The sequence below is a fragment of the Bacillus rossius genome, chromosome 5 (assembly GCF_032445375.1).
Source record: "Bacillus rossius redtenbacheri isolate Brsri chromosome 5, Brsri_v3, whole genome shotgun sequence".
Classification (NCBI taxonomy): Eukaryota; Metazoa; Arthropoda; class Insecta; order Phasmatodea; family Bacillidae; genus Bacillus; species Bacillus rossius.
In genome coordinates this window covers 77,660,189-77,686,951 of record NC_086333.1, presented here as the reverse complement: position 1 = coordinate 77,686,951, position 26,763 = coordinate 77,660,189, and the positions used below count along the sequence as shown (strand labels likewise).

At 40.0% G+C, this 26,763-nt stretch overlaps 2 protein-coding genes across 6 annotated transcripts in view; one reads left to right on the top strand and one right to left on the bottom strand.

Moving 5' to 3' along the window:
- The window catches only part of LOC134532056 (integrator complex subunit 5), a 31,288-nt gene extending 13,333 nt beyond the window's left edge, over positions 1-17,955 (top strand). Inside the window, exons 8-16 of the mRNA XM_063368233.1 lie at positions 1,781-1,990; positions 2,808-2,960; positions 4,307-4,434; positions 7,385-7,488; positions 8,830-9,047; positions 11,002-11,216; positions 14,545-14,713; positions 16,414-16,523; positions 16,928-17,955. Coding sequence (XP_063224303.1) covers positions 1,781-1,990; positions 2,808-2,960; positions 4,307-4,434; positions 7,385-7,488; positions 8,830-9,047; positions 11,002-11,216; positions 14,545-14,713; positions 16,414-16,523; positions 16,928-17,431 — 1,811 coding nt within the window. The 3' untranslated portion in view covers positions 17,432-17,955. The remainder of the gene's footprint in view (positions 1-1,780; positions 1,991-2,807; positions 2,961-4,306; positions 4,435-7,384; positions 7,489-8,829; positions 9,048-11,001; positions 11,217-14,544; positions 14,714-16,413; positions 16,524-16,927) is intronic.
- LOC134532055 (probable multidrug resistance-associated protein lethal(2)03659) overlaps positions 17,941-26,763 on the bottom strand; it is a 37,626-nt gene continuing 28,803 nt past the window's right edge. For all 5 annotated transcript variants that reach the window (XM_063368232.1, XM_063368228.1, XM_063368231.1 and 2 more), the window contains exons 19-26: positions 25,949-26,072; positions 24,690-24,860; positions 22,863-22,990; positions 22,336-22,581; positions 21,464-21,636; positions 19,172-19,301; positions 18,981-19,091; positions 17,941-18,687 (exon numbers count right to left, since the gene is read on the bottom strand). In XM_063368232.1, the coding sequence (XP_063224302.1) occupies positions 18,664-18,687; positions 18,981-19,091; positions 19,172-19,301; positions 21,464-21,636; positions 22,336-22,581; positions 22,863-22,990; positions 24,690-24,860; positions 25,949-26,072 (1,107 nt within the window). In that variant the 3' untranslated portion in view covers positions 17,941-18,663. The remainder of the gene's footprint in view (positions 18,688-18,980; positions 19,092-19,171; positions 19,302-21,463; positions 21,637-22,335; positions 22,582-22,862; positions 22,991-24,689; positions 24,861-25,948; positions 26,073-26,763) is intronic.

Below are 26,763 nucleotides of genomic sequence, written 5' to 3'. Positions count from 1 at the left end.
AAATAATTGTCCTGCACTATTTGGAGCACTAGGGCAATACTGACAACGGTGTAAAAACTTGTGAAATATGCTTTATGACACCCTGAATTAATTTTTTTTTTATTACTGACAGGTCAAATTCCAATTGTTTTCTAAAACACATATTCCAATCTCATACTGCGTTAATATTACTACACTGTCATTCATTTTGATGGGTGTTATCATCAGTGAATAATCCGACGCAGAATTTATTTACAATAATTCTGGAGATTACTGGCTTGGTTAATAGAAATAAAGTTACAAAAATAGCAGAATAACGTGGTCATTTGTGATAAAATTTGAATTAATAATGTTTGTTTTGTTACGGATATTAAAATCAAAGAGTTTTCAAGGAGAATATATTTGTGATTTCTGTAATGTTGGTATAGATTGGATGCGTAGGTAGGGTGTATGTGTTAATATTAAACAAAATGTATAAAATGGAAAATCAGACCTCACGTGTCGGTGGGGAAAACAAATGGCATCTAATCAATTCAAAACTAAAAAAAAAAAAATTGAAAAAAAAAAACAACATGATGTACTGTGAAGTGTGGTGGTAAATGTAATCAGAAAATCTGCAAGGGCATCTGTATGAAATAAGTAACTTGTAAAACTAGCTTTCAAAATCAGGTAACCTCAACTTGTAAAAACTAGCAACCTCATGTAAACACAAAATAAATAATTATAGTCTATATTATTTGTAATTCAAATTACGTTACAGATTTAGGTACAGTATATTAGTTATTCTATTTAAGTGATTCCTACTTTAGTACTATTATTTTTCATTTTGACATCAAATTTTAGGTTAGGTTAGTCATAATAAGTAATACATAACCAATCTTTCAAACGCATTCTAAGTATTTTTAATGTAGCTAACCAAAGGTGTTTACTATTTTAAAATATTTTTAATTCAGCCAGTCTATTCCAACTGATTATTTCGGTATCACACTTATTGTAATGTATGAGCTAACCTAACCACTCAAGAATGGTAAACTACTGGTAAACAATTTGAATGATTGGAAATCGTGCCATGAAGTAAAAAAAAATTCAACTGATAACATTTGCAGAAAAGAGGCATTCTTTCAGAATTAACAATAATTAATTTAAAAAGGGTGTGTTCTACTGAGCAAAAACATATATGTGCAGTTGAAGTCCTTTGCTAATGTTTTCTTCTGAGAAAAGAGTTTTTATCATGTGATTATTCATTTATTTTAGTATGCTTATGTTTTGATATGAAAAATGGGGCATTTGAACGGCGAACACAACCTTTTCCCGCAGAAAAAGCGTCAAAATTGTGTGGCGCCACAGGATTGTTCATGTCTTGAAAGCAGTGGCATAGCCAGGATTTGTGTATGGGGGGCTGTAGAAGCATAGCCCGCCCGTATTAAAGCGGGGGGTCCGGGGGTCCTCCCCGGGGAAAATTTGTATTTTAAGGTGTAAAATAGTGCTATTTTAGCAGTTTTCGGTACTTAAATTTAAATATTGTAATGGTAAAAATTTTATTAAATTTAATATGAAATTTGTTTGAGTGATGAATAAGAAATTAATTAAAGATTTAATGCTAAGGAGAGGGGGGGGGTTGAACCCCTAAAAACCCCCCCCCCCCCCCATGGCTACGCCCCTGCTTGAAAGTAAGTGGAAATTTGTCAGTTCAGCAGGTCTGGAAGACCTGGAAAAGTCGGGTTGGAATTGTCGGAACTCCAAGCTCGTAGCAACCGTGCCAGATGGTTAAAGCCTGCGATGTGTCGGCTGCCCCCTCCAGTGGACGTGGGGACGCTGGCGCGGCTGGCGCGGCTCGCCCCGGACTGGTGCCGCTACTTCGGGGGCGCGGAGCAGCTGCAGCAGTTCCTGGTGGGGCTGTGCCTGGGCTGCGACGAGGGCGGCACGCTGGTGTTCCGGCTGCTGCTGGACGCGTGCGCCGCCCCGCCCGACGTGCCGGGCTGCGTGCGCACCGCCGCGCGCACCTTGCTGGGTACTCACGTGTGCAGTAGGGGTGTGCGGGTACCCGAAATTTTCGATTTCGGTTCGGTCCCCGAAAACACCCGAACTCGCCCCGATTAATTTTAATGGATTCGAAATGCTTCAAGTCCAAAAAAAAAAAAAAAAGCCTTTATATTTAGCTTTTTTTGAAAGGAATAAGTAGCTTTAACATGTAGGTCTACGTAATTCTTATTTTTGTGAAATCATTGGTTTCAGTGTATGTATATATACAGCCTACCATAAATCTTATGTCAAAGTGTTTTTATTTCGTATGTAAACTGTAGCAGTGTAGCCTATATAAATCTGTGAATGTCGCATATGAAAGTAACAAATAGCATTTAAAGAAGTTCTTACGTTCAAGTTAATTGTTTTTTCTACAACTGCCAACTGGAAATTGTATGTAATAAAATAATATTGTCAACTATTTTGTTTGTGAAACTATTTATCCTTCAGTAATATTAGGAGTATATAAACTTAATGCAGATTATTATGATAATAAAACTTAAAAATGAAAGAAAAGATTCGAAATTGGAATCGAATTTCAGATAGTTGGTAGGGATTCGACTCGGAATCGAATCGAACTGAAAATGAAGTATTTGCAAAGCCCTATGAGAATTTATGATTTTATATTTAGATCAGTTTCCCTTTTAAAACAGGAGATTTCGGTTAATTGTTTTTATATTTATTCATTGTCTATATTCACATAAATAAAATAAAAAGTATTATTCAATAAATATGAAACTAAAATATTTCTTAATACTTATTTCACTAAAATGGACTTCATTTGAACTGTGCGTGCCCCCGCGCAGAGCTGCTGATGCTGGAGGTGGACCAGCAGCTGCGCACCACGGCGTCGCCCGGCATCGCGCTGCTGCAGTCCGTGCAGCGCGAGCTGGGCGCCGTGCAGCCCCTGCTGCTCAGCTCCGGCCAGCTGGAGGTGCTCACCGCCGTGCGTCTGCTGGGTGCGTCGCTCCGTGCGAGCCTTCGTCACCAGAGCCCCGAGTGTTTGGGATGGGGTTACGAAATAATCCAGTGGCGTAGCCAGGATTTGTGTATGGGGGGTGTTAAGAAGCATGCCCCCCCTTTCCCCCCCCCCCCCCCACCGTATTAAAGCGGGTGGTGGAGGGGGTCCTCCCCCGGGAAAATTTGGATTTTAAGGTGTAAAATAGTTTCTATTTTAGCAGTTTTCGGTACTTAAATTAAAATATATTGTGATGGTAAAAATTTTTGTTAATTTTAATATGAAATTTGTTTTGAGTGATGAATAAGAAATTAATTAAAGATTTGGTGCTAATGGGGGGGGGGGGTTTGAACCCCTAACCCCCCCCCCCCCTCCTGGCTACGCCCCTGATCTCATCTTTAAAGATAGTGAATTTCATCTTTATCGTCAGTAAAAATTTAAAAAAAAATGTATAATAATAAGTACAACATTGATATCAACTGCTTCAAAAATTCGTGTACATCAACAATACTACTAATGTATCGCAGAGAAGTAATTCAAACAAAAATCTGCAACTCTTAGCATTCAATAATCAAAAAATGAATTTGCAGTGCTGAAAACCCAAAATCGTTATATACGTGTACTTCTCTTTTTGTGATGTTTCTCTAAGGGTCTTCACCATGACGTACGATATCAGCTATAGGCTGATTTTATTTACTTTAGTTTGATAATAACCATGGATGGGTACAAAATAATGTTTGTTACTTCAAACATAACAGTTTAGCTGTTTAAATAGAAACCTTAACTAAAGATTTATGAAATTATTTGTTTAATAGTTATATTGAGGTAATTGAGGTGAATTTCGCTGCATTTTGGTGTTACTTACTTCTATTTCAGTGTTTGGTGACGTATCGACTTAATTTCTCTGTTATTTCAGTTTTATTGCCATTCACCACACAACTTTGCCTCTGTTTATACTTAGCTTCTTAACCTGTTAACCATGAAGCTAGGAACTGTCAGGAGTCAGCATGCTGTGACACAGTCGATGTCGCTTTTTTAACGTTTCCTTCACCATATTGTCCCTCTCAAAACCTTGCGGATGTGGTTCTCGATAGTGTCAGGTGATGGTAAGTAAGTACGAATTGGAATCTCCGTCAAAAAACTGTCGATTTCATTGAAATGGTCATTTCGAAACTTTTTCCCGCGATGCGAACGCTACTGCAGCCCCTGTTGACGTGTGCACGGCTCGGGAGCGTTCAAAACTTTTTCCGCAATGCGAGCACTACTGCAGCCCCTGTTGATGTGTGCACGGCTCGGGAGCGAGAGATAGCGGCCGAGCTCACCGGGGCGTGTGTGCGTGTCTCGCAGGGCTGCTGAGCTGGCAGAGCCCCAACGTGCTGATCAGCTCCGCCTCCTTCCTGCTGCAGAACGCTTCCACAGACAGCCACTTGGCGGCGCTGGTGCGGCTGGTGGCCCGCAGGACCCTGGCAGACCAGGTCGGTCCCGCGTGTCTTCGTCAGGGTCAGGAGAGTCACGCAGAAGGTTTTACCGAAACTGTGGGAACTTAAAGTGGGGGTTGTCGCGTTACAATCGCAAACTTGTATCTCGCTGTTGGGAGAAGCTTAGTTGAAAAAAAAACTGCAGGTTCTGCCTCTTTAAATGTTTCGCTCATGCCGCTTTAGGCGGTTGTTAATTTTACCGCCATTTCATTTAACCTGAACCTCAGTTTAATTTAAATCCACGTTCTTCGCCTGTGAACTGCATCGCTTTATTTTGGGATGAGTGATGCAGGATGAAGGGGAGGGTGCAAATGGAGTGTCTGTGTCTCTTCACTCCTGTTTGGCTGGTGAAAGCACCCCTTTCCCTCTTTTTTCACTCTCCCAGACAACCACTATATTCTTTGCTTTCTGACTATGGTCACAAAACACAATGTTCTTTTTTTTTTTTTTTTTTTCTAACAGAAGCTTGGTATTTCAAAAGAGACCATTTAAATTCACACTACTGACCAAAATAGAACCAGTAAAGGTGTAGCAAATGTGATTAAATCATTTCAATAATGTACTGGAATTGCAATTTACAATCCATTAATAGAGACCTGCAAAATTTGCGGATTCATTCGGTGATAGGCTAGAATTCAAACACATGTACCTCTTAGATAATTTTGCTATTGGCTTACTGTTCATCTGGACGAATCTCAACCAGTTATAAACCCTCAACCAAAGAAGGATCGAATCACAGACAAACCAGCTGAGACGACTTACAAGTCAGCAGCCAATGAACTTACGTTATTTGCCCGAGTGTACAGGGGTATGTGCAGTCTATCCTGAAGGCCATCGAAACCGAGAATTTTGCAGGTCTGTATCCATTAAGTCTTTTTCATAAACTCATAATCAAAATGTTTGGGGTCGCATTATATTCAAAGTCACATTATTTTCGGGTAAATACGAAATAATTGGGGACAAGATAGAATGGTGAATTGTTATAAAACCAAAGTTACACCAAAAAGCATATCAAACATGATATTACACCAGTTCAAGCTAATACACCATTTAGCACCTAGATGTAACTAACAATAGGAAATCAGTCAGCAATTTGACAAAATGTAATGCAAATTACAAAAATGTTTTCTTTTTTAATGGTAAATTCATTGAATGTGATTTTTTTAGCATTAATTTGGTACCAAAAATATAAACTAAATGGACTGGAAGAAGATTGATGTTACATTTTTTCATCTTGCATCACTTATTACTAACATGTTTTTACATTTAATCACATTTGCAAATTTTTCAAAGGCACAAAAATTTGCAAATTTATTTTTATTTTTCTGAGTTTTTCTGTTCTAGATATGCAAGAGTACCGTATTTACCCAAAAATACTATGACTGTAAATTTAATGTGATTCCAAAGTTTTTGGTTATGAGTCTATGAAAAAAAAATTTATGGTTTAAAAATCACAATTAAAACACACAGAAATAAAAATTATTTAAACTAGTAAATTTATACCATATTTACTAACAGCTTTTCTAGTGCCACTTTCTGTGAATATAGTGATTTGCATGGCCTTTTTTTTTAAACAGCAAGTGGCAATTAGAAGGTAAAAAAAAGGCAGAACATAAATATAAGGTAATGAGTTTTACGGCTTTAGTTGATAAGCCATTCATCAAAGAGCAAAAAATGCTATGGGGGGTCACCAGGAAGAGCGTGTGGAGGGGGAAGGGGTTGCCAGTGGGTAGCAGTCGCATTCCATCACTTGTTAGAATATATTGTTATAACATTGTTTGTAAAGTATTTGAGTGTATGTGTGTGTGTGGTGGATAAAGAATTGACACATGTGAAAAATTTATTTCCAGCGTGTTGGGAAGTGCGAGTCAGAGACAGTGGTTATAACAATGTCTCCGTGAGTAAGCATGTGCGGGAAGCACGCGAGTGCTCAGTAGAACTAAATCTCATTCCATCGAACTCAGAAAGTTCTGGGCACAGGATTGTGTATGTGCATGGTTCTCTTAAGAAGTGACAGCATCTAATCCTAGGAATTTGGGGGGGGGGGGGGGGGGGGAATTTGATTATTTTTAGGGAGGGACCACAAAACCTCAAAACACCATCAAATTCTTGATATTTGAAGAATTCGATATTCGAGGAAAAAGATTTGAAGAAATCTTTAAGAGGAAATAGTATAAATTTAAAAATTCAGATAACCTTTCAAGTTTATTTGGTCAACTTTTTTTCTTCATACCTATTATTTTACCATTCTCCAAAATATTGTACTTTTAACATATAATATTATATAAATAAAATCACAATATGTATTGATTCTAGAAACTTAGTACATGAAAAATAATATTAATATTAATTATGTATTAAATAATATTGTAATAATTTATAATGCAAATAAATTATACATAGGGGAAAAGAACCTCACAAACATTCCCTTGTAAACGGCCAGAAGACTACTTAACCTTCCACAGACACTCCCTGCCAGCGACAATGGAAGCTTACAAGCAACTTGAAAATATTTATAAACACAATTTCTATCACCAATATTCACAATAAATAAATTTGTTTGATTATATGGACCAGTTACAATCACTAAAGGATTAGTTTTAAAAGCACATGTATAATTTTTATTTGTATGTAGCCCTTTTTTTTCATCCTGTAAAAATTTAGTTGCATGGTGCGCACACACCGTAAAAATTCTCTCATTTTTTTTCATAACGCACCTAAAGAAGTATAAATTCAAAAATTTAAAGGTTTAAATGTTTCAACATCGTAGTTTATATTTTTTTCATTTCTTGTACATTATTTTATTTTGGACCTTTTGAGACTTAGATTTGGGTTTGAGGGGTGTGTTGGAAGGTACTTGTTGAGCTTCGAGATCCGAGATTGGCGTCAGAGGAGATCGTGATTGGACCGGTCGCCGATTGTGTCCGGGAGCGACCGTGTGTTGCAGGACGCGAGCTGCCCGATGGTGCACGCCTTGCAGCAGGCGGTGCGAGAGGCTGCCCACCCCGCGTCCCAGGAGCTGCTGTGGCGCAACGTGGCAACACTGCTCAGGTGGGCGGTCCGCTCCTTCACAGATATCCGTGTCAGGCCCCCCACATCATTCTGAGGGCCCCGTTGCTAGAAGTCATGATGCCCCCCTTTTTTTTCTAACACAGATAAAAAAAAAATTTTCCCTTTATGTACATTGTTTTAGTTATATATTTTTTTAACTTTTTCACAATTATTTTTAAAACACATTAAAACTAGTTTTAAGTCGGTGTTTCGATTGTCAATGTAAATTGATTTAGAATAATGGCAAATAAATGAGTGTAAGTGTTCTGCACTGTCAACATGGTGTCACGTCAATTGGTGGTGGTTTTGTTGCTCACAGTTGTAGATTCAGACTCGTTCTGTACACACGGCATATTCCGAATAATATTACTCTGGTGTAATATTTCATAGGTAACTGAATTTAGGCCTTACTGTTTGATTGTTTTCTATGATTTATTTAAAATTGTCTACTTTTTTGTTTTAAGTTTTTTTTTCTTTCCTTCGCAGACCCCCTAGGCCCATGGGCCCCGTTGCCATAGCAACGGTAGCACCGGCCATGTGGGGGCCCCGGTCAGTGTTCACCCGAAAAATAACAGGACATATTCCCAACCCAAACCTGTTTTGGCTATGATATGAGTTGAAAAATAGCAATGAAGTATCCAGTACAATCTCATTAATTAAAAACCCTGTTAATGCAAAAGCTTTCTTTGATACAAAGTGTTTTCGCGGTCCTTAGAAATTACATTGGACGTTACAGTGATAAGTAATTTGTTAAATTCAAATTTATTGTTATTATGCAATTCAAAGTTGTTATGTATTATTCCAAGGGTAAACAGTTTCATGTATTAAAGGATTGTTAATACAAATTTCCTAAGATAATGTTAAAAAAATCAATGTGAATTTTAATTTGTAATAATAATAATACTGATACCATTGCTTTGGCTCATTGTAGGTTAGAGGAAAATGCTTGGAAATTTTATTTTTCGAAAATGATGGTAGTGTGTTGATTTGCAGGTACAGTAATTTGTAAACCTTCACTTAATTCTCCGAACTTATAAAGTAAAAGTAATTTAGTCATCACAATTAAATGCCAGGGCTATAAATTTCAGATGGACACTATGCTTGGGTTAGAAATGTGTGTGCATTATTTGTCATTTTCTCGAGGTATTTTTTGTGATGATAGGGATGATAGTGACTAAATGAAGGGGTCCTTAAAAAAAAGTTCCTCAGTTTTTGTTTTCTTGCGAGGGTCCGTACCATGCTGGAGCTTCTCGTCCGTCGAACTGCAAGCCTTCGATGTTCGGAGCGTCTGAGCCACTTCCAGCGATGTGTCGAGGCGAGCGTGTGCCGTGTGGACCGCAGGTGGGAGCGCTCCGGCCGGGTGGCGGCGCTGAGCGGCCGGCCGACGCTGCGTGCCGTGCTGGCCAGCCTGGGCGGCGTGGCGACGGCGCTCAGCCCCGCGGTGGTGGCGGCCCTGGAGCTGGCCGCGGACTGCCTGCCGCCCGAGACCTGCCTGCGCGCCCTGCTGGGGCTCACCCGCGCCACCGCGCACTACTTCTTCTCCTGCCTGCGCCTGCCAGGTGACCCTCCCCGCGCACCTCGTGGCTAGCGACACCTGTATTTCGCGATTTCATTTCACGTCAAGGTATTCCACAAAACACTGCAGCTTTTTTCTAAGAGTCTTGGCAAATTGTGAGGGTGCAGCAGTACGGTGACCACATTCTCGTTGGCCCCCGTCGAGAGCGGGACGACACCTCTCCCCGACCGCAGCCGATAACCACAACAGGAGAGAAGCTTCAGTATTTTGTGAAATACCTTGACACGAAATGTATTCGCGAAATACAGGTGTCCCTACTCATAGCTAGAGACCGGAAAAATTCGCGAGTTCATTTCGCGGCAGGCTTAAATACAAATGGTTATACCTCAGTGTGCTGCCTCTGCTACTGGCTCACAACTCAACCTGGATTGACTCTGGGCCGATGAGAAACGCCCGACCGAAGCTTTATCGAATCGCAGGCTGCTGCGTTGGGACGTCTCACGAGACAGCAGCCAATGAGTGGGTGGCATTTCACCGAGTGTACGTAGAACTGTGGAGTTCATTCTGGAGGTCATTGAACCCGCAAATTTTTCCGGTCCCTACCCATAGCTGACCCAGTTCCGCAGTTCCACCACACAGCCAGACCCTCAGCAGGGAGTTTAAGCTTTCACTTGTGCGAGATATTTTACGTTGCACTCTTGCAAAGAGAGGGAGTGTGAAATAAAAAAATAAACAGAGAAAAAGGTGACACACTTCTGCTTCATAAAAAATATAGAGTTCAAATTTGAGAAATTTGGTCCGATTTTTTTACCTGTCAGTTTTGAAGTTTCATGGAATAAGTAGGTGTCGCTAAAATTTTGTAATCTTGTAAGATTTTACGAAACAAATATGTCCCCATATGAACCTCTCAAAGAATTTCTTGTCGCCTGTAAAATGATAATGTTAATGAAATATGGCCCTGGTACAGGGTAAGTACGACTCCTTGATATCCAAAAAAAAAAGTTCTTTATTTGTCTTAAATTGACTAAGGGCCCTTAGAAGTCCTCGAATTTCACTAAGAATAAAAAAAAACTCCTTAATAAAGACTGATAGTTTACAAGTAATGGATAAATCTGAGTACATATTTTAATGTTCTGTTGTTCCAACTTGGCAGCATTTAACGCTTTGTGCATGTCCAGTACAGTTTGAGAATTTCAGGCCAAGTGAATAGATTTTATACTTAAAAAACTGTTTTGAATTTTGCTGTTCGTAGTTCGCATCTCACCTTTAAACTAAAAAAAAAAATGTGTTTTAGCATCTTACTTGGAACTGATAAAGTAAATATTATTAGTGATCATAGTAAATGGTAGGGGTATAGAATTCAGATCGACACTGCGTGGGGTTTAATGTGTTCCAGAGATAATTTTGGACAACGGAGGGGGCTTATCTATTAGAACTGAAATAACCAACTAATTATTTTTTTTATTATTATTTATTATTTAACATAGTTATTTGCTTAAGGTACTTTTGTGTAACATAGTTATTTGCTTAAGGTACTTTTGTGTACATAGTTATTTGCTTAAGGTACTTTTGTGTGTTTTCCATCTTGTTTGGTACTTAGTGTGAACTCTTGTATATAGAACTGTGTTGTGAGTTAACTTTGTGGCTCTTGTACCGGGCCAAGTGATAAACACAGTTTAAATCACCCGCGCCCCAGCTTTCTACAGTTGGCACCATGTTGGAACACTGCAAGTGTTGGCGTCCATAAACCGTGAGAGTGGCATCCCTGCAGTGAGAAACAAAAGACAGTCTTTGTTTCGATCGGCATGATGGCGGTAGGTCGCAATGGTGCGGGCTGATGCTATCGTGTAATTTATGTTGCATCGTCGGATAAAAACTTCTCGATACAGTCCACATATATTTATCAACATTAACACATCTCTTTATAGAGATGGAGGCGATGAAGTAACACTCGTTATTGTGTGATTGCTGGAGCGGGTACTCTGTTCCCGCGGCAGGCATCTCGGACCGCATGAGCGAGGCGCGGCGCTGCTGCATCCTGCTGGGCCGGTTCAGCGCGCTGTCCGTGCCCGCACGCACGCTGGCCCTGCGCCTGCTGCTGGAGGGTGCCCTGCACGGCGCCGGCGCGGCCTTGTTCGGCGCGAGCGCGGCGCCCCGGCGCGCCCAGAGGGACGGCGCCGCGCCCGGCCTCCTGCAGGAGAACCTCAGACAGGTGCGACCCAGGGGCAGGGTTCCCGTGGCTCCGTACACACACTGGCCAGTTCTGTTCTACAAAACAACAAACATTTCCTTGTAATTTTTATTTTGTTGGATCTCGTTCACACGCCTTCAGTGTCGTGCATAAAGTAAAAATATATAACAATTATGTTACTTAAATTTTTCCTCTAAAACTTATTGTATTTTTTTTTTTTCAATATAATCCAAAAAATATATATATACACTAGGAACTAAATAAACTTTTATACATTGTACACAATTGCGTAAATTTTCTAAATAAAACCCTAAACTAAGGATTTATATTAGATTAGTTTGTTCCAAGGGACCACTGTGTCAATAAGAATTTTACCAGGTGAGTGAAAACTACAGTAAAAGAAACAATATAAACGTCCGGCACAAACGACCAGCGTTCACGTGCCGGCGCAGTCTTGAACACTGCCGTCGCAACAAGGAAAAGGGACACAAGTCACAACAAACCAAACAAGGACGTAGGTCACAGTGCCTGAACTTTCATTGCATTTGCTGTTGTTCATCGGTTTTTGGTGTGTGTGTGGTGTATTCACTTCCTCTCTGATGTTATTTCAGTTTTATTGCTATTCGCCATGTAGTCTTGCTCTGACTTATTATGTCCAGATGTGCGAAAGGGCTGAGTCACCTAGCATCTAGGAATTGGGGGGGGGGGGGGGGGGTGTTTAATTGAATCAGCAGAATATTTCTACAGAATGAGCTGCACACAGCATTGTCATCCTTGCATATAACAGGCTAATGGTCCAGGGACCTCACAGAGCTCCCGAGCCCTGGGCCCATGCACTGTCCCAGAGGTGACGGCCTGCCGTCAGCTCCATCTGTGGTCAGATCTAAAAGCACTGTTGTGCATGTGTCCTCTTGTTAATATGTACTAACTTTTACATTACCGTGGGATTAACTAAGTGTATTATTACAAATCCTTGAATATTGTGATAATGGGAATGTATAATATGGACCATGCACAGTTTTTAGTATCTCATTTAATTCAATTTTTTTTTTGTCTGTGAAACAATGTTTCAACAGTTCCTTGTAAATCATAATTTTTTTTTTACATATATTGCTACTAATGTAAAGGTGAAAAAATTCTTCACCACTTAAAAATTGTCATAGTATTTTTGATGAAATAAAACAAAAAATTTTATGCCTATGGGTTTTCTCAGGCTATTCTTTTTCCCCTTCATTTCATTCAGTCGCTGCTTCAGGTTATGTTAAAATAGTTTTTTCGGCAGCAAAATAGTAAAATATTGTTACTGGTTCATCCCTGAGATAAGATTACTTTAGTGCTAAGCCATCCCTTAATTGGCTTTTTTTTTAAAATGAAAAAAGGGCATGTAGATGAATTTGTAATTAAATCAATAAGTCACAAAAGAATATCAGCCACTAAGCAACTTTTCTAAGATACACGTGTATTATCACAAAAAAAAACACATCTTTGCATGATTAGTCGTGCTCGAGAGGTTCACGTGCCTCCCACCAGGGGGTTTCTTGTTCGATTCCCCATCTGGGTCGTCGGAAACACGGTTAGACATTGCAGTGAGTCGTGGGTTCTACCATTTGCTCCACTAGTTCATTCCATCAATGCGCCATTTTCATATCATCGCCCTTATCATCCCAGCAACATCACTGTTTGTTCATTCAGTTTGATGATTTGACTAGCGTCTGTGGGTCACAAAAGTCAGTGGTTAGAAGCTAGTACGACAAGTAAAATGTCATGACTAGGGACAAGATTTTTATGGCTTTATTTTAAGACCAGTTTTGTTTTTAAAACCGGAGATTTTGGTGTTTTTGTTTTTATTTTATTGTCTGTATTCATAAAAGTACATAATTTAATATTTAACAAATATGAAACCAAAATATTTCTTAGTAGGTACTTGTCTCACCAAAATAGTCTAATTTTTTTGTATAAGAATATTATGACATCACATTTAGTTGAGAAGTTGGAAGGTAGGTAGTGCCACAGTCTATGGGAGTTATTATTATTTTATTTTATTTTTAAATTTGAGTACGTTGGCTGTGATTCAATCCATGATCGCTCCAGTGATCTCGAGGTTGGGAGGCGAGAACTTTATGCACTAAACCATGGAATCAATTGAAGAATAGTGAAGTAAATAAGGTGTAAAAAGTAGGATTGTAGGGAGGAGTCAAATATATGGCAAATTTTTGTGTCTTTGAAAATTTTGCAAATGTCATTAATGTAAAAACATGTTATTAAAAAAAAAAGATGTAAGATCAAAGTACACACATGATATTAATTTTTTCCAATCTGTTTAGTTCATACATTTGGGTACAAAATTATGGCTAAATAATTTAGGTACATCCAGTGAATTCTAAATAATTAAATATTTGTAATTTTGAGTCAAATTTAGAAATTTTGTCAAATTGCTAATTGCTTTCATATTTTTTTTAGTTACATTTTAGTGTTAGATGGTGTATTAACTTGCTTTGCAGTGTTGTTATAGTTTTATCGCAATCCACCTTACAATATTGTCCCTAACCATGACCATGCATTTGTGGTAAAATGGGTGTTCTTTTGTGTTCTCTGTAAGTACCGGTCTGTGAGTACTTGCAGGGCCGGTGTAAGGTAAATTGGCGCCCTAGATGAAAAACCTTAATTGCCCCCCCCCCCCCCCCCCCACCGCCACCCCAAAAAAATTTTTCCTTGCCTCAAAATACATCACGTAAGCCTAAGATTTTGTCAAAAATCAAATGTTAGCAGGCTTGTGTTTATTTTTAACTTTTTTACTTATTACAAATAATAAACAGGTCACCGTGGACTTTAAATAATTACTTATCGATGGCTTAGAATGAAAACCTCGTATCTCAATTTTTGGACGAAAATACGTTTTTTATGGTTTTGGCTGGAAAACCTCGTATCTCACAAAATGTTTGGCTGAAAGAAATAAAATGTGCATCCTACTGCTTTCTATTGGGAAATCACATAAAATAATTGTACAACCATTAATTGAGGGGGGCGAAAGAAATGGTTTTTTGTCTCTGCTGTAAAATTTGCATTTTATGAGAGACAAGGTTTTCATTCTAAGCCATTGTTTTATCAATATAAACATTCCAAACTGTTACAAAAATCCATTTTCATCTAGTTACAATAATTGTTAAACATGATATATCAGCTGTTATGTGTCGTGCTGCGACGCCCCCAGCAGCTACTTGGCGCCCTAGGTAGTTGCCTAGTTCGCCTGTGTGGACGCGCCGGCCCTGAGTACTTGTGCTCCTGTTCGTGAAACGAGTGGATGGAGGAGGTTTTGAGCTGACGTGTCTTGGTGTGTCCGGTGCGACAGGGCTCCAACTCGATGCTGTCCCTGCGGCACTCGTGGGTGTTCCACGCGGGCGTGATAGGCCAGGGCCCGCGCAGCCAGCCCCCGGCCGCCGCGCTGTCGGCCGACACGGTGGCCCAGAACACCCAGCTGCTCGTCAGCGCCATCAAGGCCGTCTGCTGCGGCCCGACGGGTTCGTGCTCCCAGCATCTGCTTGCGTTGCAATCAGTGGCGAGCCAGGGGGGGGGGGGGTTAGTTTTAGGGGGTCAAACCCCTTAGCACCAATACTTTAATTAATTTCTTATTCGTCACTCAAACAAATTTCATATTAAAATTAATAAAAAAAATTACCATAACAACATTTAAATTTAAGTACCGAAAACTGCTGAAATAGCACTATTTTTACACCTTAAAATCCAAATTTTCCCGGGGGAGGACCCCCGGACCCCCCCTCCCCCTCCCCCGCTTTAATACGGGGGGGTGTGTGGTCCATGCTTCTTAACACCCCCTCCCCCCCCCATACACAAATCCTGGCTACGCCACTGGTTCCAATCAAGTGCTGATGGATTCGGTTAATGAAAAAAATTTTGCGGACAACCTCCAGACCAGAATTTGTGTGCCGTGAATAGACACCAGATGTTTCTCGAGTAGAGAGCCTTAAAATTCTTGGGTAAAAAATTAAATTTCTTTAGTGTAAAAGTTTGCATACCAAACTAAGGGGCCATGTAAATTTATATAATTTAATGAGTTGAATAAAAATAAATTGAGCCCACTTATATTCTACCTGTAACAAAGTATATTCCAGACAAGCTAAGTTTAATACTTAACTTAAAAAAAAAAAGCACGTAGATATTTATTTATATCCATAAGATGAAGAAATTACCCCTTGTTTTGCCAACCTACCCCCATTTCCCCTCCCCCCTAAACCCTTCAGAATTTTGGAGTTATTAATGCCAATGGGTCGTTTGGCTTGAAATTTCTGTGGCTGGGAAAAGTAGAATGGAGTTGACTGGAAAGGGAACTGCTAGTAGTAGGTATTAATTTTTCTGATCCATGAACTCTAGTACAATTTTTTGTTCGGAAATGAAATTCCTTGAATTTCAAACACTAATGATGTACTTTTTTTACGGTTTAAATTATGTTTTAGTTCAATGCTACAAAATTCCATTTTGGTGCTATGTATATGTTGTATTATCTTGCATTTCAGTATTAGGCAGAGTTTTGAAATGCTTTCTAGTGTTATTTCGGTTTGATTGCAATTCACCATATGTAATCTTGCCCCTACCAATTAAAGATTTTTTACTGTGACTAAACTACTTTTGGGATTTTTTTGTGTGGTTATAATTTCACGCTATAATTATAATATTAATGTATAATTATTTTATAATAATTAATAAAAGTAAAATAAAGATACTTATTTCATAGCCATAAATACGTAATGCTGACGATTAGAATGCAGGTACACCTTAGCCTACAAGTTCAAGATTCGATAAACTCCATGTGTCACTGAGGTATAAATAGGGCCATGGGTATTTCGCGAAAAGATTCCGAGATTTGTTATAAGTTAAAACACTGTAGCATCGTCTCTGTTTCGTAATTGGGTGAATTTCTTTCAGGCGCATGACGATTGTTACAAGACCAATCATAGTAATTGAGTGGGTAAGCAAACGCGTCCTGAGTGGCTTGGTCAAACAAGGCAACGACTTCTCTCGCAGACGGCCGCCAATCACAAGGAAGAAACCACTTGTGCGGGTGTACCTTGTTGCAGTCTAATAGGCGTTCAGATTTATTCGTGAAAAATGCCTGCCCCTAGGTATAAATTGTCCGCATCAGTGGAGGCATTGGACTGGAAGGTGTAAGCGAATGTTCAGTTGACGGAGTGGTGGTTTGCAGGCACGGTGCTGCTGGATGCCATGACCAGCGTCTCCCTGCTGCTGGTGGAGCTCATCTCGCCCGACGTCATGTACAACGGCCTGCCCTGGCCCGAGGAGGAGTTCTGCAAGGTGACTGTCGCCGGGGCTCCCTGATGTCTTAGCTGCAGACAGTAGTACCTCCTGGGGGAGAGTTGGTTAGCTTAGCTACATTAATTATGTCGATTTTCATATTATGATTTTTATTAGTGTAGCTGACCTAACATTACCCATTTTTTTTCTTCTTTGTTTTCATTTACCTTGTTTCCCAGACTATGCTACTCTGCAAAATAACCAAAAATTAAATGAGTTGTGGCATGGATAATAAATCACGAGCTTGTGTGATTTGCCGTTTGGGAAATAATTCGGGATTTTTCCTGTGTGCTTGCATGGTGGCTATATACATGGCACAAGTGCACAAGAATTTAGGTGTACGAAGTGGGTGCACCTTCCTGCCTGTACGTAGCAAGACGAAGAAGAATGAACGAATGTGGCAGGTGACGGTGGAGAGAGACCTGTCGGTGCGCCGCCAGTTGGACGGCCTGCCCGTGGTGTGGGACCTGATGTCGCTGGTGGCCGCGCACCGCCCCACGCTGTGCTACTGCTCCGTGCTGCTGCGCGCGCTCACGGCCACGCTCGTCGCGCAGTGGGGGTCCCCCAGCCGGGACACGGGGCTGCTGCTGCCCCCCACGCAGCGCCTGCTGCACCTGCTGTCCCTCGGCCAGCTGCTGCCCCCGCCCCTGTCCTCGCTGGGCGACGTGGCGGGCGCGCTGGCGCCCCTGGACGTCGTGCTGCTGCTGCGGAGCTGCGTGTGGAACTACCTGCGCGACCACGTGCCCTCGCCCGCGCTCTTCAACCGCGACGAGGCGGGGCTGGTGTGGCGCGACCCCGGCCAGGCCTGGCCCGCCCCGCAGTACGTCGAGCCCTTCTGCCTCGTGCTGCAAGCCAACATCGGCGACTTCGGCTCCCTCTACTCCCAGATCTTCTTCCACTCCTCGTGAGGCCTGTGCGTAACGTGACCACAACATGTGTCCAGCGAACTATGTGGAGCCCTTCTGCCTCCTGCGGCCTGCGCGTAACGTGACCACAATGCGTGTCTGAAGTGAAGACTTTGAGCATCGCATTGAATAGTGCAAATACTGCATGACTGGTACACTGAATTCTTTGCTATGTGAAAGAAAATAGAATACTAATGATACATATCCAGTGTTAAACAGTAAATGTGGTTTATGACAATTAAGTTCCCTCGAGGGATATTTTAAGATCTTTTAAGAGATGCGTGTGTGATGTAAACATGACTCGGTGTCAGGTAAAATATAGGTGTGTAATGTACAAAAACAAAATTTGTTACATACAGTTTGCAAATTGCTTTTTTATGGACATCAAGTACATGGTGAGACAAGGAAGAACTGTACTGTCCAAAATTAGGTAAATTAGACTGGCATTTGAACAGTTTCTCCCAACTGCACTGCAAACAAAGTCTGTGAATTAAAATTTTTAATAAAACACATTGTAAAGAAATAAATTTATTGAATGCCATTTTTTAAAATAATATAATTAGGTGGCATTTGTATTTACAGTCATACCATGCAGTGTGAACATTAGTAAAACATGTATGTTCCCTTCAGTCGAAGGCTGTCTGGTGAAATTCTATTGTGAAAAAATATTGGCAATCACCTAATTTATTATTATATAAAAAATATATACATATGACAATATCAGAATAAGTACAGTATCACAGTTAGGAATGTTTGTAAGTACAAGCACTTATAATATCTGTGTGGCATTATACCAGGGCATAATTGCATTGTGGAAGAACATTGGTCATAATAAAAAAAAAATAATTGTTCCATAAGCCAATATCTACGGAGGTTACCTATTCATTGAAATACACTATTAAAATCTGAACCAATGTATTTTGTATAAGAAATTTGGAACGAGAATTTTGGAAATGATATATTACATATTTTCTATGTTCGATGTTACCTTCATACCAACCACTTTTGTCAAAAACTATATTTAGATCTTTGAAAATAACATATTTTTCTCTGAGTATAGCACATAATTTAATGGAATGCCTTGTATTAATAGTAACAGACTGTTACAAAAAAAAAATTCTCTTGAATGAAATATTTGGTTTTTAGCAATGCACCGTGAATGGTCCTGAAATCAATTAAGGGACTGCATACGCTTCTGTCCCTCCGATTGGTTGCTGAGCGGCAAATGCAGAGTTTTACCTCAGCTTCTCTTGGTGACTCTGAAACAGACCAGTCAGTCACTTTAAAATCCTGCGGCGATCATTTACCACTGGCTGTAACAATTTTTAAATGCATATAGGAACAGAGTAAATGAACGAAGGAAATATTTTTTTTTGCTAAACAGAACTACTTAGTAATAATGAAAGGTTATTATAGCAAAGTTAACAGTTTTAGTTCAAATAAATTTTAAAAAAATTCTATTTTTGTCAGTTGTTACAAAACGAATGAGTATAAAGTGTTCAGGATGAATGGCTTCCAAAAGTGCTGGATGGATGACGAGCGCGAACCGTACCTTCTCGGCAATCCTGGCCAGCGTCTCGGCCATGGCCCGGCCCGTCTCCTGCACCATGCCCCACAGGAACCCCGACTGGCTCTGCAGCAGCACGTGAGGGCGGTCCAGCTCCTGGGACACACGACACGACCGTCACATTCCCCGTCCCTCCCGGCCGACACCCCCGCCCCCGCCCCAGAGACCACGCTCACCACCGCGCTGCCCGCGTCCATGACGAGGATCCTGTCGCTGTCCATGACGGTCAGCAGGCGATGGGCGATGGTCAGCACCGTGCAGTCCGCGAACCTGCGCCGCACCGTCTCCTGGATCAGGGCGTCCGTCCTGCCGCCACGAGCAACCACAGACGCCTGAATACCTCCAATATGTAGCCACTCGTAACACAAAACAGATAGTTCAGATTACACTATGTTGAGGGCAAAATTATTGTAAGGCAAAGTTTGTGTCTTTATTTGATGTAGGCCTAGAATTGAAGACCTAAGGTGATTATCCTCAAAAGAAAAAAATTCCCTTTTTAAGTTTTGACCTTGATTTCAGTTTAGGGTATAACCGTTCCTGGCAAAATATAAAAAAATTAACCGTCGTAAATATTTGTTGTTACTGATTTCCTAAATACAATCAACAAGACTTGTTAATTATCGCTATTTACACTCAAGTTCTTCAATTATTGATGCTAAAAAAAAAATTTAAACCTAAAAGAATGGGAGGAAGTCAATTTTTCATACGAATTTGCTAATAAAGATGGTTGGTTTGCTTCAGGTTAAGTGCTAAATTATGTACAACAGTGGTGGTGTAAGAAACTGCATTATTCTGGCCATCTCCCCATCTCCACATATAATTTGAGTAGGTAATAAAAATTACACTTTTTCGCTGTAAGGGTTGCCTTTGATTATCGGTTGCACTATAACTCTGTCTGCAGTAGGTTAGGTACAAGTTAAGTCTTTGTTTGGTACCTTAGCTTATTGGTGCAAATACAGCACTGGTGTTAACACTTGGTCCTTTTCTTTTTTGCCTGCTTTCTGTGCTTCTATAATAATGTAGCAGGGAGGGTGTGAAGTGGCGTTCTTGCTCCCACTTTTCTCTCCCTCTCCCCTACTTCTTTATGATCCTCCCAATGACAAAAAAGACATCCCTGTATCCCTTTCGGGCTAGTGTATATTTTTTTTAACCAGTCCTCTTCCAGAATAGAAAAAAAAAAAAGGCAGCAAACAACCCTTTATTGTCAGTTTCTTTTATAAAAACTAGCAAGAATGTTACAGTCTGTGAGAAATTCATGCAGGAGCTGGAGGAACGTAAAAAGCCATGCTTTGAAGTGCAGCTTTCAAAACACCAATGATGGCTGCAGTTTTGTCATGGAATGTTGCATCTTAAAAACCTAACTAAACAATTTTTAATTACTCATGATGTTATACAAATTAAATTTACACACATACTTAATGACACAGTGCAATAATATTTTTTTTTACATAAAGTTGTAAGTTTACATAAGTATCACACTAAATTTTTTTTAAACTATAAAATGGCATATGCAGGCAAATACGCTACGTTTAAAACCCCACGATTATTAAAACAAAATCTAAAGATTCTAAATGTTACTGTGGCCATTACTGTAAATGTAAACTTTTCAAGATTTTCAATGAATTTGATTTGCAATAAAATTACTCTTGATTTACTTACTTTTAAATGGGTACACTCAGCTCACAAAAAAATCTCAAAACTCCACAGGGCACCCTCTTCGTTGCGGGCCCCGGAGGTTTTCCCTCCCTGACCCCTCCCTCACGATGCTCCTCATCTGACAGCAACAAACTCTCTAGATGGTAAAAAAAAATTTACCGTCATCAATACTCTAAAATGAATTAGTATGCAAATTTGTTTGAATTTTCACAAGCTATTTTTCCTCTCAATCATTCCTGAAAACTGGTTAGTTAGTGACAAAAGTAATATTACAGTATGTTTCACTAACCATAAGTATCTACTGATCAATAAATCAAGGTAGTACTATATTTGTGCTCATCATCATTGTGTAAGTGTTTGTAAGTCAGGCCTGTAAAGATTTTTCGTGGTAGGTGGAAAGAATAGTTACTAGAATGCAATAATATTAAATTTAGATTTTAAAAAAAATTAGAGACATTTCTGTAACACCACTATACGTAGGGACTGGAAATATTCGCGAGTTCAATGACCTCTAGGATAGAATCCACAATTCCCTACATATTCGGGCAAATGCCACATGCTCATTGGCTAATTACTTCTGAGACCAGTCAACGAGAATGCTTCCGTTTCGATACTTCATTGGTTGAAGGTTTTTCACTGGCTCAAAGTCCTTAACATAAACTGTGAGCCAATCACAGAAGTAATATGAAGGTACGGGTGTTTGGATCTTAGCATAACGCGAAACGAATCTGCGAATTTTTCCGGTCTCTAAAAATACGTTAAAGTTTTACGCTGCATCAGCTGCAATAGTGAACCTGAGAAAGAGAACCCACCCGGGGTCGACGTTGGCGGTCGCCTCGTCCATGACCAGTATCTTGTTGTTCCTGACGATGGCCCGGGCCAGACACACCAGCTGCCGCTGGCCCACGCTGAAGTTGGAGCCCCCCTCCGCCATCTTGTGGTTCAGGCCGGCCGGCAGATCCTTCACCACTTCCTTCAGCCTGACCTGCGAAGTACCAAGGAACCACTCAGAAGGAGTGTTTCACGTTGATAGAACCTCAGTTTTTGGTTCCCGTTCCAGGACAGGATGAGCACACATATGATCAGCACACTTTCAAAAAATAGTTTAAAACTGAACAGTGAGGGACGATTTTTTTCTTCTTTCTTTCTTTTCAGGTTGCAGGTTGCCTCCACTAAGAGCAGCTAGTGTTTTTTTTATAGTGGCACCAACCGCACAGCAGAAGAGTTGGTGCGTGCTTCAGTTAGCGAGAAGTGTGTCAGTAACCCGTTGTGCAACGTGAATTTCGCGTACATTTTAACTTCGAAACCATCAAGCCGGTCATCCACTTATGCCCGGTACAAGACTTTTCAAGGAGAAAGGATGCATTCACAAAGGCAAGACTCGTGATCGGCACTAAATATAGAAATGAAGAAGAAATTATTATGAAATAAAAAAAACAGTTAAAATATAAACATAAAATAACTAACTATTTTTTATTACATGGAGGTGTTCTTCAAGAGCACAAGCAACCGCATGCGAATTTTACGTAAAACAACGCAGTGGCAGAGATGTGACTTGGTCGAATATCAAAAATGATACACGATAGTAAAGCACAGGGTTTTCCAACCACTAAGGTTTAATATTTTATTCAATTGAGGTTACCAAAACAACGAGCAAGACCGAGCACTGCGTGGTAGCACGCACCTCCCCGAGCGCGCTCCACAGCACGTCGTCCGAGTACTGGTCGAAGGGGTCGAGGTTCTTGCGCAGCGGCCCGGAGAACAGCACCGGCTCCTGGGGGATGATGGACAGCTTGGCGCGCAGGTCGTGCAGGCCGATGGTGCTGGTGTCCACGCCGTCTATGAGCACGGAGCCCTCGACGCTGGTCAGCCGGAACAGGGCGGCGACGAGCGAGGACTTGCCGGCCCCGGTGCGTCCCACGATGCCCACCTGAGGACCAGGCCCCATCACACACCGTGCCTGCACCCCGTGTGGCTGCGTACTTCAAGTTTACATTTGTTCTCTATGAAAATATGAAAATTCTTTAAACTGTCTTTCAGCGGATCAACACGGTCTATACTCCAATACCAATCGAGCCACTGGTGTTCAGATCGTTCAAATAATGCTTACTTTTTTAATTTTAATCAAGCTACACATTTCACAACAAACTAAATTAAATTTTTTTTTTTTTATTTAGTTAAATAGGCCTCAAAATCTGGTGGACAACCTACCTTCTCTGAAGAACTGATTGTGAAGTTCAAATTCCTCAAAACCGGTGGTTCATCAGGAGCGTAGGACAAGGAAACATTTCTAAAAATTATTTCACCTTTAGATGGCCATTCTTTTGGCGGTCTCCTATCTGAAAACAGCAAATAAAAATGATTCTCTTTCGTACAGTACTAGATTTTGTGTAACAATTACTGAATAATAAATTCTATAATATTGTACTGGTAAGTAGAAATAATGTAACAAAATTATCTTGAAGTTGATTACAAATTCTAATTGATGATAATACCTAAATACCTTAGTGAAAGCTAGAGCATGCTACTCCTGGAAATGGTAAGCATTTAAACATGATGTGTCAATCACAGAAAATGTTTCTTTAACTTTGGTCACTCATGGTACTATTTAATATCTGAACAAGTTTAATTTTACTCTTTCATTTCTTTTCAGCATTGTACCTTAGTAAATAAAGCACAGACCAAAGATCTCAAGAGAACTAGGCTCATAGTTGGATGCAAATGCTTTGCTTGGAATAGAATGGCACAGCCAAACAGTAGGCGGAACCCTGCGGAACCAAATAGCACCGGCTTGGCATGGTCCAGTAACTTATCAACTCTTCTAAAAACCTTGATCACTAGTTAGTTGTAAGATGCCTAAGGTGCCTGTTGAAAATTAGAAAATGATGAATATAACAAACACTTTAATACACATGAAATCTTGAAAATTTTATTTATTTTAATATTGTGTGTTAATTGTTTCTGGTCATTAAATAATCTTCCTTGTTGTGGATTCAATTCAATATACTACACCAGGATGGCAACCATATTGGGTATGATTCGTATGAACGTGCTCAATTGGATACAGTTTTTGAAACAACATTTAATTAGCATGTTACAATTCAAATGTACCTTAGTATCTATTTGCTATCAAATTAATCCTATTATTAGCCCTGGAAAATTGACACAACAGTGGTTGGTAGATTCACATTTGCAAGTGGAGACCAACAAATTGAATTATATTAAACAGATATAAGGAGCAGTAAAGTAGCAAACTAAGCCACGTCTCACTACTTTATCATTGAAAAATGCTGAAACTATCAACCTCGTAAAAAAATATGAGGCTTTGCTCCCATGCATATTACCTTTGCACCACGGACTCAGCAGCAATGCTAAGAGAAACACATTAGCAAAGAGCAAAGAAAATGTTCCACTGTAAGCGCATGAAAACAGAATTCATACAGAGTTACAGAGTCAAGTCAGTGATGAGAGTGTTTATATTTTAGATTATAAAAGATGCAGTTGCGTGTATCTACGAATTTCTCGCTAAGCACTATGGTCAACGTATTTTCAATGAATAGTGGACTCCAAGAAAAATGCCACACACACAAGGATATTTTTCAACCTTCTCGGCTGCGCTCCATCCAGCTTACCCCTAATTGGCATAAAGCTGTTAATAGTATATAGTCTCCTCCCTGAGCTCAAATTGTCACATTAGCATAGAGGTAGAAAGCCCGCTTGTAACCTGAAGGGATGCGGTTCAAATTCCACCACTGCAAAATTTTTATTTTGTTTATAATAACATTATAGTATAGTTTTATAGCATAATAATGTTTAATCAGCTCAATAAAATTAAGGTGTGTTTGTAGTAAGTATTGACAGACTGCAGTCGTTTAAGAAAAATCAAATTTACAAACATGTACCGCGCAGACAGCTAGCGAGACGTGTGGCCCGCGCTACATGTTTGTTTCCCTTCCTCTGTATGCTGCAGAGGGTTTAACCTGAACTTCCTCTGCCAGCACCGTCTCGCACAAGGAGCTCAACGCTCTGGTCGGTTACCTGGCGGAGCCTCCAGTGGACCCTCGTCCTCCAGGCTGCCGTACTCCATGACTCGCTCCACGGCCGTCATCTGGTTTTCCAGCTCGGCGGACTGCTTCATGAACCACTGGAACATCCCCGTCAGCCCCAGGGACTGCGAGATGGCCAGGCCCACGCTGCCCCCCAGCCTGTCTGCAAGCACACCCCCGCCTTCGTGCCGGACACACGGGTGCTGGCAAACACTTGGTGGTTTCCTTCAGCGGTGCTCTGATGATGTTGGAGATTATGACTTTGCATTATATATAACGGTTTAAGATCTTTCTTACTGAATTCCTTATCTCTTAAGGGAGGATTAGGGCTCACCGTTCTGGTTTTCCAAACATTAGGTCATACCACTGCTTCCATAATACGTATTATGGCTCGGCATGGCACAGAACCTTCTCTGGGAACTTGTTGACGTAACATTAGAGACCTGGCGTAATATATCAACTATAAAACTATAACATTCGTAGTTGCTCAAGTGAAGCAAATCAATTGTTTTTTTCCTGGTAGTTACAGAATATAACCTTCTAATAGGCCTGTAAGAATAATATTTTTTTTTTGAAGCAAAGGGAATATCCAATTGAATGTTAAAAATATTCGCAAAGTCAAATTGAATCGCGAATATTGTTCTCAGCAAAGCTGTATCACACATATTTTGTGAAATACATAAAAATTATTATTTTTTACATCTGTAATGATTGAAATGAACCAATTGGGGCCTGTTATGAAACACTGTTCAATAAAAACAAACCATTCGTAGTACTGAGCATTCATTAAAGGAAACCTGAGTACCACATTTGATTTTTTTCAAGTAACCAGCCCTATTTGTGTCTACATTAACTCAATATTTTTATGAGCAAAACTTAGGGCTTCCACGTTTTAAAGCTTCGCAACAAACACTTTGCATCACAACTGAAGCTTCATATAAAATGAATAGCAAATTTCCTGGTGAAGTCAAATCAAAGATTAAAAAGAGCTTCGGGTGATTTGCTTAGTCGAAGCTTACCCACAGACCTATCTGTTGACAAAATGTTTACAAATACCTGATAAAACCGATTCCAGAACTTCTTCAGGACCTTTAAATGAAATGTTCTCACAACTTCTTAATATCCCAGGGATGTTATGTTGGTAACACACAGCCGAACGGCAGCATGATGGTGGACTATACTTGGGAGTGTGTGGTTTGTAAAGTGTTCAAATTGACATCAACAAAAGGAGTTGCATAACTGAACACTTACCTTGTCCGAATACGAGGAAGCTGAGAGTTACACACGAGATGTACGCCAGACACACAATGTCCAGCCACATGCCGAAGGCTCTGTTAGAGGCTACCAACAGGTAGTATGCAGACGAGTGTAGATCCTGAAAAGGCAATCCATTAGCTCATTAGCACGTACAGTATGTTTACTTGCATGGCATATGAAATTTTGTATGATACATGAATATAATAATAAATAAACAAGTTTAAAATAACATGCATTTCAAGAGCTGTTTTGAATCCGTGATGAATAGATATAAATATTACCAAATCTTAATTTATGGTCTTATTCAAATTAACCTATCTTAGTTCTTAATTAATTTTTTTTTGACACTTTGACAAATATCATGTTAATATTTGAGCCAGGTTGATGTATTAAACCTAGAATGGTCACTAATACAACCAATGCCAGTAAATGTATGTACATGTTTGTATATAAAATAATTGGTTAGGCAAATTTATTAGGTAGTTTCTTTTGTGTGTGTAAGAAAACGTTAGAATGGAACCACACAAAGTTTATAAAAAAAATTGTTCAGTATTTTCATGAATAATGTCTAGAGACAAGAATATATGGTGCATTACAATAAAACCCAAATAACACCACAAAGCATGTCAACACAACATATAAGTTAAAACACAACATACACCAATATGTAACAAAGAACATGAAATCAATCAGCAATTTGACAAAACTTAACTCAAATAACAAACACTTTAATCTTTTATTGTCATTAATTCATTGAACGTGATATATCCAGCACAAATTTTGTACCAGAATGTATGAACTGAATGGAC